A 16,297-nucleotide genomic window follows, 5' to 3' on the forward strand; every position below is an offset into this window, starting at 1 on the left:
CCAGCGATTACAGATGTGGTTTGCAAGTCGTGTGAATTTGATATTTTCTAACCCAGGTGATCAATCAAGCAATAAAACTTCATTTATACAACATTTTTCAAGCAAATCAAATGCAATTCAAGACAAACAAAACAAAAATGACTTTAATGCATTCCCTGAAGTACAGTGCTCGAGATTTATGTACATGACTTTGTGCTACACCTTCCATTCACTACATTTGAAAGGCACTAAATGGACACTTTACAGTTTAATACACAAAATCAGTATTCAGCTAAAATGTGATACATTGCAGTGGTTCCCATCCCAACCTGGGTATCATGATCCCATGCATTTCAAAAAGAAATCTTGAGGGTCAAGAGATGATTCACGGGACAGGAATGTAAAACTTACTTCTGCTTCAGAATGCTACTTAAGCAGTGCTTAAATTAAATTATTAATGAATTAATGAATCGTTTTCACTTGTGATAATTTCAGCACAATGGTCTGATTTGAAGAAGATTTTCTACAGAAAATTTAACTTCACCTTCGATGGGGGAAGTACTTTGTGTATTTAGACATCCGTGGCATGATATCCTTGGCACTCGGAGCAGGATGGAACTGTGACAGCTCTCCTAGACACTCAGACAAAGACATTTATTTAATGATGTAACATTTTTTCGTCAAAAGCCATCAATTCATCTCAGTCCCAAGAGAGCAACTCTACAAAAGACTACTGTATCTATGACATAGACAAAGGACAGTCTCATTATTCAAAAAAATAATAGGAAAACAAAGATGTTTTTCGAGGCACCCAATTATGTTTTGGGGGTGGATTTTATGTTTAGCTTTGACACAACAAATGAGATGCAACTGAGATTAACCTAAACTTCGATCTGTTGGGTGGTTTCTAACTAAACCTGTTGAAACTAAACAACTTCCTTACAATTTCAAAATTTGAAATAGACATATCAGTTTTAAACCACTGTTGAAACATGCTTTGTTATAATAAAAGAGGTAACGCCATCTTCTGTACACCAGTGGTGCACGTGCATGAAGTATTGAACCTCAATATCATATCAATCCAATCACCAGCATACACAGACAATAGTGATGTTGTGGAAGCGTAATCACTTTATCCACCTCTTCACCCAGCACTAAACTTCTGGCCCTGGGCAGGACTCTGGCCGACTCACTCTCGGGTCAATGAACCAAACTGTAAACAGATACTGATTTATTTGCTATTGATTTTCACCAACAAACCAGTTGTGATGCTACGGTCCTTTGTGATAGAACTCAGAGTGAGCGGTTCAAATTCAAAATAATTTGAATTATTAGCTCCCAGTTGTTTGAATTATACAATTGGGAGCTGGAGTTCTATTCAAAGAGGGGGGTTGTGTGTCAAATGGAGATTAGCATTATCACACTGGCTCGTGCCATCACAAATATTGGGTGAAATGTGTGATATCTGGCTTCCTAGAATCACCCACCACGCCCAGGCTCACCGAAGACCAAACATGGCAGTGCTGTGGCTTTCTCGCTGTTCAGTCAGTTAAAATGTAAACTCAAACTGTGATTCATTCGCTATTAATAGCTCACTCATTCATCCACAGCATACAACAGCAATGAAATAAGAGGATACATTTTCCCAAGGACCACGGAACCTGCACTGAACCAACCAAAGAACTTTAAAAACTGATTATAGAATGGATTTATAAGTTTCAATATTGTTCATACTCCTAACTGAAACATCGGATGTACCATTAAGCATGACACTAAATTAGGATGCATTAGTCCATTGAATTTTCCTGTGTTTTTCTTTAAATCAACACAGCTAATTATCCGTGTTTCCAATGTCAACTAATATCTCGTTATTATGTGTCAAAAATGTAATCATGTTATCCACCTCAGTACAAATCTCTGTAAAGGCAGAAGCAACAAAATTATTGACCATTATAAAGTGTTCCTACACCTCTTACATGGCCCAATTCCAAATTATCCCAGCAACTTACATTTGTAGTAAATTACATATTTACAGATATATACAAATTATTTAACTATATTACTTTTATTTTGCTATAAACAACCACAATTATGTTTTATGTAATTCCACATGATGAAAAAATTAATAAAAACTAAAATATGTAATATTTCAAAATGTGTCTCAGGACTCTTAGATTTGCCATCTGTCAAACGTTGAAAATACCGCTTTAAAATGCAAGTGTTTCGAAGGATTTCCAGCCCTAGCAAGAACCCTTAATATACATATTAAAAATATATTAATTTTCTGTTAATCTGCTGCTTCATGTCAATTCACATACCGCTCTTTTGATTGATTTTGATCTTTTTCTGTCAACAGTCACCACTGCGTTTCAAAAAAAAAAAAAAACAACTAATTTTGCATTAACTTATAAAAGGACCAAAGTAAAAAAACAAAGAATGGACAACAATGAAATGATTAAAGGTTTGGATAGCAACTTTATTTGTTCCATATTAACAAAAATTCTAATATGAAGCTGAACTTCTGGACAAACGGCAAGGGGATTATTTGACAACAGGAGGGGGGCTGGTCAGCATGTTGGAATACTCAATGGGCAGGCTCTGTAAAAAAAAAAAAGAGGACCACAAAAAATTAACATTTAAACAGATTGCTGAAATAATACCTTTCCAGCCAAGCATGGGAAGACCAAAAATCTTCAAAATATCAGCCAGTATTGACCAGATTAGCCACCTTTCAGTGACATCTACAAGAAAACATCTGTACTTGCACAAAATCAAGTTCAGTTTTAAAAAAACCCAGGTAGTACTGTTATATATACAATGGACACAGAAGTGGACAACATGGGTAAAATTCTCCAACATGATCTACGCATTTTGTTATCTCGCTAGAAAGATGCACATCTCTATCTCTATCTTTCTATTCATCTTTATAAACAATTCCCATTGATGCTTGTTCTCATTCATTTGTAACATTGCCCACAGTGGCCAATATAGCCAGACATCAAGGGTCATTTTAGATATCTAGGGGTGGGCTAAAAAATAATATCACAACATAAGTGCATTCATAATTCACATCTAAATTGCAATCTCTTCTTTATTTTGAAATGTCCTCTAGATAAAAACTAGACTATGACATGGCCTATCAATGTCTAAATTAACACCATTAAAGCACAATATTGTAATAAAGATGACACATCCTCATCCACCACACTGCTGGCTATAACTCCCATTGCATCATCTGCAACCACCCAAGTAAGAGTTAGAGCCCCATTCAAATTCCTTCAACTAGCATAGCCATCTACTTGCCTACATTAATCCACTGATTTGTTGAAATAGTACAGATCTGCCAGTCAATGAGGTTGTGAAAAGCTGGGAAACTAAACTAAGAGGACATTAAATACCACAACGTCTAAAATTCATCTGAAAAGTTGAATGTGGTTCAAGATTGTTCACCATCTAAAATCGTAAGGTCACCTACCCCTAGGGATATCTATAAATGGTATCGCAAAATCTGTAGGTAGACACAATTTTATCATCTCACAATATCATGTAATCTGTCTTTCACTAATTATTAAGTATGAATAAACAGAATGCAAGGTTACTCACTGTCCTTTACTGCCTTCTTGCCTGGAATAGAAGGAAAATAATGAGATATTAGTTGCTTTAACTCATACCACAGAAACAAAAACATAACAGAAAAACATCTCAGTTCATCATCATACAGCTGCTTACATTACTCATATTCAGCACTATCAGAGCCATTTATTTCAGTTGTGTTCACAGCTACTGTAATAATAGTGACAATAATGTAACATAACAACATTATTATGATACCATATGTTGTTTGTATAATGGAATACATATGCATTTTCAAACTACAATATCAACCATTAAGTCTTGAACTCACCCCCGTAGGAAAGTTTGTAGTAAGCATAAGCCATGATGCCTACTCCAACCCAGACCTCCTGGTACGCCTTTGAGTAGTATGGGCCCATCTTGGTCCACCAAGCTGCAAAAATGCTTCCAGCCATCTGTGGAGACAGCCACAACACAGTATCAAAACAGTGGTTAGGCCGGTGCAAATGCTCCAACATCATATAACACTTTCTTTAAGTAGAAGCGTGACTGCCAGAAAGACCAAACCAAACTCCATTCACAATTCTACCGATTTACTCAAGTATTGCTTTTAAGCTTATCTGGCAGAGTTACGTTTCATCTTATATAGTCATATTTTTGAGCGAGATATATGTAATTTATACATTATGTGAACTTGTTTGCAGCCCTGACCCTCAGCTGTGATAGGCCTAGCTAATGACTTTGGCCACCTCTGAAAAACCGATCAAAAGAGGAGGCACCTACAATGGCAACATCATTTTACTCATGTCATCTGTGCTCTTCGCGAAATGGGTACCAAAGCATTTCACTGGCACATTCAGTAACGTATCTTTATTGAGACTGTGGATGAATTTACAGTAACGTAGCTGGCTAACGCTAATGTGCTGCTGCTAATATCACAACCTCGGATTTGACAAAGTCAGTGGTAGCAATAAATGTTAAATTATACGAGCCGCTTAAAAATAATTATAAGGACATTCACACGCAGCCAGAAGGCTGACATTTATATTGCGTTCATTTAACAATACAAGCGTACTAATTCAATCAATGAATGGACCCCGACTAGCATTAGTATGTACTCTACTGTAGAACCAGGAATGAACGCTAACTAGCTTTAGCTTGAGGCTAGCTAGCTAGCTGAGTACACCTGCAAAAGTGGCACACACAACAACAGCAAATAGAGATGTTAGCTTGCTCTTTTAATTGTTGTCGTGAGACATACTATGATTCTTTGTTACAACTGAAGTAACTTTACTTACTTAGTGCAAACTCTTCTCTTACCTTTCAGTTTGTCACGCTACAGAGAGAAGGTCAGGACAGCCGATGTTGCTATACGTCAAAGTCGTGGGGGAAGTCTTCTTCTACGCTCCACTGTGTAAGTGTTGCATCATGTTTTGGTGTGTAGCGCCACCAGATGGAGGTACATGAGTAACGTTTTTGATCTATGTGTAGTTGTCTCTTGGCTCCACCTTGAGGACAAAGCGGCTTATGTGTGACATACACCATGATTTATATTGACATATTTCCATTAATTAAAAAAATATATTAAACACAGTGCAGTCCATTGATAGTGTTGATGACTGCATTCATTGTATTTTAAACATCTCAGAATTGGATCTGATCTGATATCATACAGCTTATGAAACTCACTGAAATTACAATTTTTATCTGGCAGTGGAAACATGATTTTAATCTTAATTCTGTCAAAATGAATGAATGATGAATAATGGGAATCAAGGTAATTTAGGCAGTTCTCACATTTCCTTCTATTAATGATTACTGAGCAAAGCCAACAGTATGTTTTTCAAAACAGTTCTGATTTGGTCACCAGAAATTCATTCATTGCGAAATTGTATGGATTGGTCAGCTGTCACACATTAAAGGTAAGGAAGGCAATTTTGGGGAAAGACCTTATTCCCTGGTCGTCAAATATCCGTTTGGGTCAGTATTTGGCCCTGAAATTCTTAACCAAAGCGTCATTAATTGACGACCCAGACATGACACTCATCAAACAACTATCTTTCTCTAGCATACCCTTCCATCCCTTTAATGTGTGGGGTAAGAGGCTGGATATTGGTAAGTAAGAGTGTCTGGCTTTCATCTAGTTAGGTTAAGGGTTTGATGTTAGAAACTTGTTCATGCAGTTAAACCAGACACTACTTTGCTTTAATCGTCGCTCTCATGATCTGTGCTTTTCTTGGTCACGGACTATAACAACCTTCTAATGTGAAAAACCTCCTGCCTCACTTTCAATTTCAGTCACACGCTCTAATCGTGGTGGATTTTTTTAGTGATTAGTTTTCTTCTTCTTGAGGTTACACAGTTTGAGACTTTCCAAAGGAACAGTTCAGTTATCTTATATCCTCTTCTGCTCTTTGGTGGTTGTGCCACTGCCATAACAGGGAATTTGAGGTGCAGCTGCTACATGTATGTGGCACACAGACTTTCCACCAGCTCTGTCTGCTCACCATAGTGATTCAACAAATAAAACACTGGCACTGCTTTCAAGGGTAAAGATGGCATTGTGTAACGTGCCCTACTGTCTGTGCGCCCTCTTTCACTCCATGTGAAACTAATAAATATCGAAATAAAAAGGGATTTTGGCTCTCGATTTATATTGCATTCAATTAAAGCCCTAAAATATCACTCTAACTCAATATGAAACTGACTCAGAAAGTCCCTGTGTTCTTTTTTTCTGTGCTGTTATGTCATTGCAGAGATACAAACAGAGAGACTATCATTTTTGTTTCCTGGAACATCAGTAACAAGTAAAGCTGAAAACAGAACTAATCCACAGTGGGCTTTGTGAGGACATGTTTTAGCCAAAGGAAACTGAGTTGTATGTGCGCCTGCGGGAGTGATTTGGGCCTGCAGTCAGCGTAGGCGGGACTCTCCACCCTTTTTTTGTCCTCATGCTCCAATAGGCAAGAGGTACCTTGTTTCATTTATGAGCACCTAAAGGCCACATCCTATTTGAAGGGACTCAGCACAGTGAACAAACGTAGACCTGTGCCAGTATTAAAGGACACAGCTGAGGACATTTATTGTACACAGTCTGCTGGGTTCTTCATTGTAATGCAGTCAGCTGCATTAGCTGTCTTCACTGACCACAGCCCTGCTACAGGTATGTTAAAGATCTGTGACCAGACCGTCTATTTTTGTATATTTACATGATGGCAGTGTGAGGCCGGCTCTTTACACCGCCCGGTTATTCCTCCTCTTTGAACGCTTTGTTTAAATGTTTGCATGTGTCTACTTGCATCTCTGTGGTCATGTAATGGTGCGGTGGGTGTGTTCTGACTGCAACATGACTAATCAGGCTGTAGCGGCAGCTAACTAAAATGTTTTGGACAGAATTATTCCTCTGGGTCACTGTGGATCTCACATGGGTTGACAATTTTACTTATCCATGTCCCTTGCCCCCCCTCTGAGGTTGATCTCGTGTTGTGGTTGGAGACCACATGGCCTCAGGTGGAGCAGGGGAAGACGATGGAAGCATTCCACTGGATATTGACAACGTGCACATGCTCCTCCAAGGTCAGTCTATTCCTGTACTTTTGTAGATGTTGTGACATGTGCTGTACTCGGGAATCGCAGTGTTGGCCAAATCATGAACTGTGTTGAGGAGATACTATTTCAGTGTCTCCTGCATCACTTTCATTTGACATTATAATATGTGCTCTGAAGTCATAACCAAAAGAAAAAGAAGCTTAAAAACTGAGAATGAAAGTGGTGGTGTTGGGTGAGAGTGGTGGTGCTGGAGGTTTACTGTTTTTTCCAGTTTCCTAGCCACAACAGTTACTTTCAAAATGTATTAGCAGCAAACAGCTCTGACCTCAGACACACTGAGGATGTTCCTTGTGACAGATTGCAAACTTCACCATGATACTGAGGGAATACTTTTGCAGCATCTGTCTTTATTTTTTCCGTTGAAACAGAAAATGAATGATTTGTTGTTCGGCCCTTCCTGCTGAAATAGGGAAACCTGCTATGTTTGCTAGAGTCATGCCAAAAAGCTTGCATGTGACTCCACCACTAATTGGATGAAACAGTTGAGTTCCTGGTCAAACTGGTCTTTAACCACATGATAAAACATTTCGTCCAATGACGAATCAAATTGGTCTTCTACTGCAGAAGGCAAAACTACTGTACAGTAATTGTGTCATGATGGCTACAGTAATGAAAAATTACCTTGAAAGTCACTGTATTCATCGACCAGACTTCTTTGCACATCTTTTTTCCTCTCTGTAAGCAGTGCGTGTCTTAAATCTTACCATGTTTTATGTGAGCGGAAAATAGTCGTTGTGATTGCAAGATGTGCAGCATTTTGTCAGCTTGGCTTGGCATTTATTTCACGAACACAAAGGAGATGACACGACCTGCCATTAACATGTCACTGCAGGCCTAATTATCAAACTTAAATAAACTATTTAGCTTTATGTGTTAACTTTACATTAAACTGTCATATGTTGGCTGTCATAAGACCATCAGAATTGTGTCATGAATATTTTTTCTGACCTCAACTACAGTGGTACAATTTGAGCTCATCATTAAAGCAGAGAATAAGTACCAAAATTATTTTGAGAGGTGTGCTTGTTGCCAAAGTAACTTAATTGCCACCTAATGTTAGCTGTAGCTAGTTAGCTCATTCGGCTTTGAAGCTACTGTAGCGCTCCTATTAGTTTTGTCAGTCCTTGCATGCCAGGAGCCAAAACCACATTTGTTGTACCCTGCTGTCTCAAAATGACACTTTATAACAACTGTCATAAACATACATAAAAACTTTATCACGTTCACAACAGGTGTCAAGTCAAGGTTACAAGACATCATATCGTGTGTTTCCTTAATATGTGATGCTTCAAGAACATGTGCTGTGTTTCATGGTGTCCAGTACCAGCTATATGTTATTTTTTACATAATAATTTAACTGCATGAGGGAATATCAGACACAGACAATTTTGACAGTGCATCATGATTAAGTGCCAGAGTATGAGAGTAAAATAAATTCACATGGTAATTTAAAATTGACACTCACATTCACAATTGATATTACATTTTTCCACATTGCATACTCTCACGGTTGTATTTGTGTTTTGACAGCATGAGAAAACTGATTTGTTTGTCTGATGCCGTGTTACAATGACCTAGAGCAGGACGCCATTACTGACATGTTGAAGCCTCTTACTGCTGTTTGTACTGGCCGTGTCAAGTGAACTGCCAGGTTAACTGGGTGGAGTGGAGTGATTAAATATTATCATGAGTTTCCTGCCTCGACAGGCTCTTAAACAAACAGCAGACCCACTGAGTCAGATTCAGGGCTTAATCCCATTTGCACGTGTGAGTTCAGCAACCCAAAAGTTAGCCTATGTGTGCTTTTCTGATGACCTCAGACTAAACATCAAGCTCCTTCAATTCAATACCGACTGAATCGTTAAATAGTCTCAACAGATTGTTATAATGTAATAGTAGCAACACTGCACACAGATACAGAAAGTAGTGGTTAAATTTAACGAAAGTGATGCAGAATCATATGATTATTGGCAACATCTAAAAGTTCATGTTGGGTACAGCTTGGATAATTCTTAAAAAAGTGAATTAACAAAGTAAAATAATTTTACTCAATGCATTAAATGCAAAGTATTTCTAAAATATACAATGGACACAAAAAGGGCCTGTGTGCTCCCAGCTGATCACCAGCTCCACTTACTCTAAGTATCAATATACTCTGACTAATACCAAAACCACTTGCCTGTGTTTTTAACTTTCCTGTCACCTCCATGATACTCTAATTCAGGAGGCCTTTATAATGTTATATATAGTAAGAGGTTCATGTTTTGGAAACAGAAGCTCAGGATTTGGTCTACCTACTCTACTCTTTGGTACCTCTCAAGAACCATGCATGATCAAACCCTTCACTGTGTGTGTGCATATGTCTGTCAGGAGATTCAATCTGTGAGCTTGTCTCTGTGTGTATCAGCTGTGTGTGTGCGCGTCAGTATCTATGTCTGTCACTGCCCTGGAAACGGTCCCGTCATGTAGCAAGATCCCTGCCAGGAGCCTTACTTTAGCTTAAAGAGGAAGTCTGCCACTCGGGGTCGACTTGTATTAGCTCAGGCATACATTGTAGCCCCTTCACTTATTATACATGGATTCATTTGCTATTAGTTGTAAGCATGGAGGCTCGAAAAGTTGTTCAGTTCTCTGATGTCGGTGAGTAGTTCACGGCCTACCTTTAGCTAATATCATGATGATTTATAGATTGTTATAAACTTCACAGGAGCACATGTCTGACAGGAAAACGTCAGGTTGCTTTTGAGGAAAATGCTCTTATGTATTCTGTGCATGTGTTTACATTAGTTGGTGTTTTCAATCCAGCTGGAGTTTAAATGAGATTAAAAATGATGCATGAATGAGAATTTAAAAAACAACCATTTTATATCAAATGCCAAATTTCAACTGTAAATTAGTGGAACTTTTGTAATTAATTAATATGCTGGACTGTATTGAAGTATTTAAAAAAAAGTCGACAACATAAAAGCAAATCTATACATTTATATAGCATTTTAAAATTGCATTCGCCTATACCTAAAATGAAACAAAATAAATAAATAAAATGGGGAGAAGTTGAGAAAACCCAGGGATACATTTAACTAATTAAAGAATGTCTGCACCTGTGTGCTACTGCCAGCACACACACACTTCCAAAATCCACAAAGAATCATCATTTTCCAATTGAAACTATGTGTTTTTATGTTACAGCATTCCATCTCATTGATTTTCGTATCCAGTACTTCAACTGTGTTGATGCCAGTGAAAATTAAAATGCAATGATTAGATTGATAGATTATAATTTTTTTGTCTGTTTCAACAGTGGAGCATGAACAGATTCAGAAAAGGACATTCACCAACTGGATAAATGCTCAACTCTCGAAGGTATGTTGATGCGGAGTGAGTGAGTAAATGAATTAACAAGAAATAAGTATTTATTAAGGAAGACAAGAAACTGCCAGAACCTCATTTTTGTGAAAAAGACGTAACAAATATATGTATGTATCTATCAAAAGAATCTAAAAAGTGCTTGGATGGTTTTACATCTTTGGAGACAATATCTAAACTCTAATGCTTTATTAAAGCAGCATTCCTGCTGTTGGTAGTATCAAACAGCTGATAAGTTTCAAATAAAAAAAGACCTGATGCTTTTAGATCAACTGTTAAATAGGATATATCTTCTGGAGATTATCTTTGTTCCAGTTAAATTACATGGTGAATTAGAAAGAGGCTGGAGCGATGAAAAAGTAACACAAGGCTGCCAGTCTACATGCAGCATCAGCATGTAAGAAGGACCTTGTCTCTTCCATGCACTGCAAAGCTTATCTTTCTCTAATATGTGAAATATTCTGTCTGCAACAGAATGTGTATTATTATTTACATGTTTTTAAGTAGTCGAATGTGTCTAGTTTTCACCAGTTTCATTATGGTTGGGGGGAAGTGAATCAATATTTTTAGGTTTCATCCACGCGAGGCCTTGATGTGAGCTGTGTGCACAGGGTAGGAAACACGTGTCGACGTCAGGTTTACACTCTGCATCAAGTTTCAAACAATACACCTGTTGACCTTTGACATAGATTTCTCTTAAGGTTCAGCAAAAGTTGTCATCTATATATTCCAAAACCTACTTTTAATTTGCCTGACGTCTCAACTAAATACTAATCAAAAACCTCATTTGATGCTTTTGCTTAGAGTTGAACTGTTTTTCAGTTTGCAGTATTTGGAGTGAAGAGTGTTAAAGTATAAAAGTAATGTTTGGGAGCGCTCTACTCAGGTAGTGTTGGAAAATGACATGACATCATGCTGTGGCAGAGCTGTAAATGATATGAAGCAAGCTGCAGACATGCTGACTCATTGTTCAGACAGCAGGGTGCATTGAAGCAGCTCACCGTGGATCTCAGTGGAAAGAGTCCTTGAGCGGCTCGTGACGGACGCCAGGAGTATAAATAGTGCTTCAGTGAAGCAGGACAGCATGTAATCTGAATCCAGCCACCTCTTCATAACCTCAGGTCCATATGACTCCTCGCTAAAATCACCGGTTCATAACCTGTCATCTGTTACAACAGTCCACTGACAACCCCCAACAAGAGAGACTTCCTTTATGTCTCGAGGACATCGGTCACCGTTTGTGACTTTATCTAAAGCGTTGACCTGGAAACTTTTAAATGCTCCCAACTCAGTTTCAGTCCAGTTGGATGGATGGATTAACAGGCTCTGACCTTTTGGGTTGTGGATGTTTATGTGAAGCAGCATTTCAAAAAAAAAAAGATCATGTCATTGCAAAATAATTGTTGAGTGTATTGTTTCTCACAAAGTAGATCCCATTTCCCATAAACCCCTTTACTTCCCGTCACACAGTTTTCTTCTGTGCTTTGACGAACATTCGAGAAATGTTTTTTCTATCAGCCTTTCGCTTTTTAGTACCACATGACATGGAAAAACCCTGAATAACTTCCTGTTTGTACAAAATGATGCAGCACGTTACCCACCAAATCTGAAAGGATATTATATGGATTCATTAACAGCTGTTTAGTTTGTGATCTAATTGGTGCTCTTACTCAAAATGAATGTTATGTGATGATATTTAACAGTGCTGTATGTTTGGTCTTCTGCATCAAAAATTGAGGAGCTCAGATGCCTTTCTAAGCTCTGCTACTTCCTGTTTTGAGGTTTGAGGTTTAATCTGCTTTGAATGTGCTCAATACCAACATCAGAAAGTTTGAAAAATAGATAGGTTTTAATAGTTTTACTAATTATGATTTCATGAATAGTCCTGTCAGTTATTTTTAATATCCAATATATTTGGCTTGTTTTGCATTTTCTCGTCTGCGATCTGAGATCTAAAAAGATTTAAAAATGAAGAGATTTAATACATTTGATTCTTATTTTAAACACACAACTTTAGGGTATGCTTCTGTGTTGGTATCTTAGTATCAGTACAATCAGTATCATCTCCGATTGTAGCAGATGGAACAGTTGAAGTTAATGTTGGGTCATCACCTGAGCTCACACGCTCCTTTATTTTGATGTACTGTGCAGCTGGACATATAAATTGATAACAGTATTTGTGTGATTTGTTGCAGAGATGCCCTCCCTCATTTGTGTCAGACCTCTTCTCCGACCTCAGAGATGGGTCGCAGCTGCTCGACCTGCTGGAGGAGATGAGTGGCCAGCGGATGGTAAGTTACTACAATGTGCTAATTAATAAATTCCATTTAACTCCGATAGAAACGTACTTGACAATTAGAAAGCCTAAATGACCCAAAAAAATCCTGCAATAGATATTAACGTTACAATGAAGCTGATGTGTTATTTGTCTCCAAAGAAAAGACAAAGAGGCCGTGGGGTTTTCCAGCAGAGGGCCAACATCGAGACAGCGCTCAACTTTCTCAAGAGAAAATCTGTAAGTTTCAACAGAACAAAAACCCAAACAAACAAACAAAGCATGACATCTGACTCTACAGTTTGTGTTACCAACATTTGTCATATTTGGTTTCTGTAGATCAAACTGGTGAACATCAACATCTCAGATATTATAGATGGACGGCCCTCCATCATCCTCGGTCTCATATGGACCATCATCCTCCACTGTCATGTGAGTACAGATGCTGAACTAGTGCTATCACATAACACATACTCATACTTATGTGAAAGAGAAGAAACTACAGCAACAGCATCTTGTAATACATGAAATATGATATTAAGAACGTACAGATTAGAAATATATGAGCATATTCAAAGATACTGATCACTGGAGATACAAGATATTGTTTTATTCTCTCTGTTTTAGATCGAGGAGTTGGCCAACACTCTCTCCTTCAGCTCTCGTCATTCCTCCCTCGACTCTCTGTCCAGCCTGGACTCCTGGTCTGGCAGCCCAGTCCCAGCAAGTCCGGTCCCTGGGGGACGGACATCGCCTCTCCACAGACGCTTCAGAGTGTCTGCAAAGAAAGCCCTGCTCATGTGGGTCAGGGACCAATGCCAAAGGTGGTTGTTCTACTATACATATGAATGCTTGAAATTAAATCTTGATCACTGGCAACCTGAACAGTTTTCTGGGCAGCATTGTGTCACTGATCCTTCACAGGAGGAATGACAGTCAGCCCTAAAGCTGTCTTTGTCAGGTTTGCATGTGTTTCCATAGTTTGCATGTCTTTTTTCTTAATCAAACTTTGTTGTAGCAAAGTTCAGACACATGCAAATCAGATAGACAAGCTAAATTGCTTGTTGGTAGTGACGATAGAGTCAAAGCAATAACTGAACAATTACTGATGTTTTGCTGTCACTTCAAGACAGATCGGCTCAGACCCTCTTAGGCACTTTCTTCTTCTTAATTTGTGTGTATTTCTCTAGGGTCGGCTGCTCTGTCAGTGTGAGGGACTTCAAGTTAAGCTGGAGAAGTGGAGAGGCCTTCTTGGCCATCCTGTGCTCCCTCAGACCACAGCTGGTGGATCTTTCACTAGTCAGGTCCAGAACCAACCACGAGAACCTGGAAGAGGCATTTCACCTGGCTGAGAGGGAGCTAAACATCCCCCGCCTACTGGAGCTGGAGGGTGAGGCTCATTCAGTAGTGACTCATATTGGTTCTCAGTATCTTTAAAGGAGAAGGTGAAACCTGTTGCTTCAGAGGGATAGTCAGGTTACGCAAACTAACAGATTCCTGCTCCTACAAAGCCGTGAGAAAAAGTAATGTATTATTTTTCATCATGTGTGAACCTTTCTGTGTTTTCACCTGAACCTCAGATGTTGACGTGAAAGACCCTGATGAGAAGTCCATTATGACATATGTTGCCCAGTTTCTACAGTACTCTAATGACATGCCATCACCTGATGATCATCTGCAGGTAGGACCTGAAACCCTCACTGCAGAACTGACTTCATCTACAACTTCCCTTCTTGAAAGCTTTTGTCCCTGCTGCTTATCTTTCTAGTTTGAACCCACAATCTCCTGCATGAAATAAACCTTTCGTTACCTTACCTTTTCTCCTCTGGTGGTGCAGCTGTTTCCTCTGGTCCAGCCCTCTTTTCTTTCACCTGAGAACTTGCCTGCTCACTTCACCCCAGCTGTTGCTGTCTCACCAATACGTCAGGTAGCTGTATACTGGCCGAGGATGTCCTTCCTCAGCTATTATTTGTCAGTCTTTTTAAATGTCTTTATTTCCATTTGTTGCATTGATGCTGAAAATCTTATTTACAAACAATTCAGCTGCTGTTTATAAGATGGATGGCTGTCAATGCACAGGGCTTCTTAAAATTTCAAGAAATGTTTTTTCTTGCTGCTCTTTACAAGGATCAAAATCTTTTTTCTCTGAAACCTTGTCGAGGTAAACTCTTAGCTCTGTTTGAGTATGGCACGTGATTCTTACATTTATCCACGTTTTTTTTTTTTTTTTTTTTAACCTAGACAGATGTTATTAATGACAGTCTGTATTTTGAAAATGTAGGTCTCTCCAAGTGAGCGTGCACAAGAGGTGACTTGCTGGCTGCAGCAAACTTACCAGGAGCTGTCCAAGTCTCAGACAGCTACAGAGAAGTCAAGCTTCGCAGAAAAATACCAGGTAAGGTGAAGCAGAGGAAGAGCTGAGAGAAAAAAAACTAACTAACTGAAACTTAATTAAGTTGTCATAGATTTGACATTTGTGTAATCACTGTTGCCTCAAACATTTTAATCTCATTTAATTTTACCATCTGTAAATTAATTGACTTAATTAAAAAAGTCAAAATTAGTTATTCAGATTGAGCTCACTCTAATAACAATATTCTGACATGAAACCTCTGCATGGAGCCATATATAAACAACCTTTATACTTAGTTGCCATTCTTGAGTAAGAAAATTGATGTGCCAATGATTCAGTCTTAAATTTGGTTACAACTTTTCATGAAAACATCAAGTGTCTGATACCTCTTGACATTGTTTTAGAAGTTTGAACTGTATTTGGATCATTAGGTGTTTCAGAACTTCGCTGATTCCTTCACTGAGCAGAGGAAACCAGTGATGACCCTCCTTGCCGCCATAAGACGCCGTCCTGAGATGAGCCAAGAGCAGTGTGCTCTCAAGGCAGCATGGGATCGTTTAGAGCAGGAGGTGAGGAGATCCACTGAGAATAATAAGCAGTATGCTCAAACTCTGCGCCCAGCAGCTTTTTAGTCTCTTAAAGTCTTGGTCATTTACTGTTTCTTGTGTTAAGTGTTTTGTGTGTGGTGCATTTGTCTGGACCGTTGCTCCTGAGGTTGCTTTTAATCTGGAAATTGGCTCCTGCTGTGTCACTTCCTTTATCTCCAGATGTGTCAGACTCATTAGACAACGTTACAATCAGCAGATTTGTGCTCATAGCAGGTTGTTTATGTGTGTGTCATTCCTCAGCTGCAGCGACGCAAAGCAGACCTGGACTTGAGTCTCCCTCCTCCCCTGGACTCAGTTGTCTTGTGGCTGCAGCGAGCAGAGGCAGTGCTAACAGGAGAGGGAGGAGGAGGGAAAGATCACGCAGATGCTGCCAAAGAAGCAAGATTTCAACAGGACACACTAAAGGTTATTTTTAATTTGACACTGCAGAACAAATCAACAATCGAAATGAAACATTTTCTAGATAACTCTGAAGCAGCATATATGCTGTGGGACGAGAATGTTGCATCTTATTTTTTGTACTTCTAGTCTTTG

General features: G+C 38.8%; 2 protein-coding genes across 2 annotated transcripts in view; one reads left to right on the plus strand and one right to left on the minus strand.

Moving 5' to 3' along the window:
- Nucleotides 1–2,434: 2,434 nt before the first annotated feature.
- atp5mpl (ATP synthase membrane subunit 6.8PL) lies at nucleotides 2,435–5,021 on the minus strand. The gene is made up of 4 exons (XM_037085443.1): nucleotides 4,873–5,021; nucleotides 3,884–4,007; nucleotides 3,583–3,603; nucleotides 2,435–2,577 (listed from the first exon to the last, which is right to left on the minus strand). Exons 2-4 carry the CDS (start codon nucleotides 4,005–4,007, stop codon nucleotides 2,564–2,566), a joined length of 159 nt encoding a protein of 52 aa, XP_036941338.1. The 5' UTR covers nucleotides 4,873–5,021; the 3' UTR covers nucleotides 2,435–2,563.
- Nucleotides 5,022–6,576: 1,555 nt separating this feature from the next.
- The window catches only part of LOC119011997 (nesprin-1-like), a 79,721-nt gene continuing 70,000 nt past the window's right edge, over nucleotides 6,577–16,297 (plus strand). The window contains exons 1-13 of the mRNA XM_037085440.1: nucleotides 6,577–6,715; nucleotides 7,024–7,128; nucleotides 10,463–10,524; nucleotides 12,723–12,818; nucleotides 12,965–13,042; nucleotides 13,142–13,234; nucleotides 13,430–13,626; nucleotides 13,993–14,192; nucleotides 14,383–14,483; nucleotides 14,640–14,729; nucleotides 15,084–15,197; nucleotides 15,587–15,724; nucleotides 16,004–16,168. Of these exons, the coding sequence (XP_036941335.1) occupies nucleotides 7,053–7,128; nucleotides 10,463–10,524; nucleotides 12,723–12,818; nucleotides 12,965–13,042; nucleotides 13,142–13,234; nucleotides 13,430–13,626; nucleotides 13,993–14,192; nucleotides 14,383–14,483; nucleotides 14,640–14,729; nucleotides 15,084–15,197; nucleotides 15,587–15,724; nucleotides 16,004–16,168 (1,410 nt within the window). The 5' untranslated portion in view covers nucleotides 6,577–6,715; nucleotides 7,024–7,052. The remainder of the gene's footprint in view (nucleotides 6,716–7,023; nucleotides 7,129–10,462; nucleotides 10,525–12,722; nucleotides 12,819–12,964; nucleotides 13,043–13,141; nucleotides 13,235–13,429; nucleotides 13,627–13,992; nucleotides 14,193–14,382; nucleotides 14,484–14,639; nucleotides 14,730–15,083; nucleotides 15,198–15,586; nucleotides 15,725–16,003; nucleotides 16,169–16,297) is intronic.

Source organism: Acanthopagrus latus, chromosome 22 (genome assembly GCF_904848185.1).
Source record: "Acanthopagrus latus isolate v.2019 chromosome 22, fAcaLat1.1, whole genome shotgun sequence".
Lineage (NCBI taxonomy): Eukaryota > Metazoa > Chordata > Actinopteri > Spariformes > Sparidae > Acanthopagrus > Acanthopagrus latus.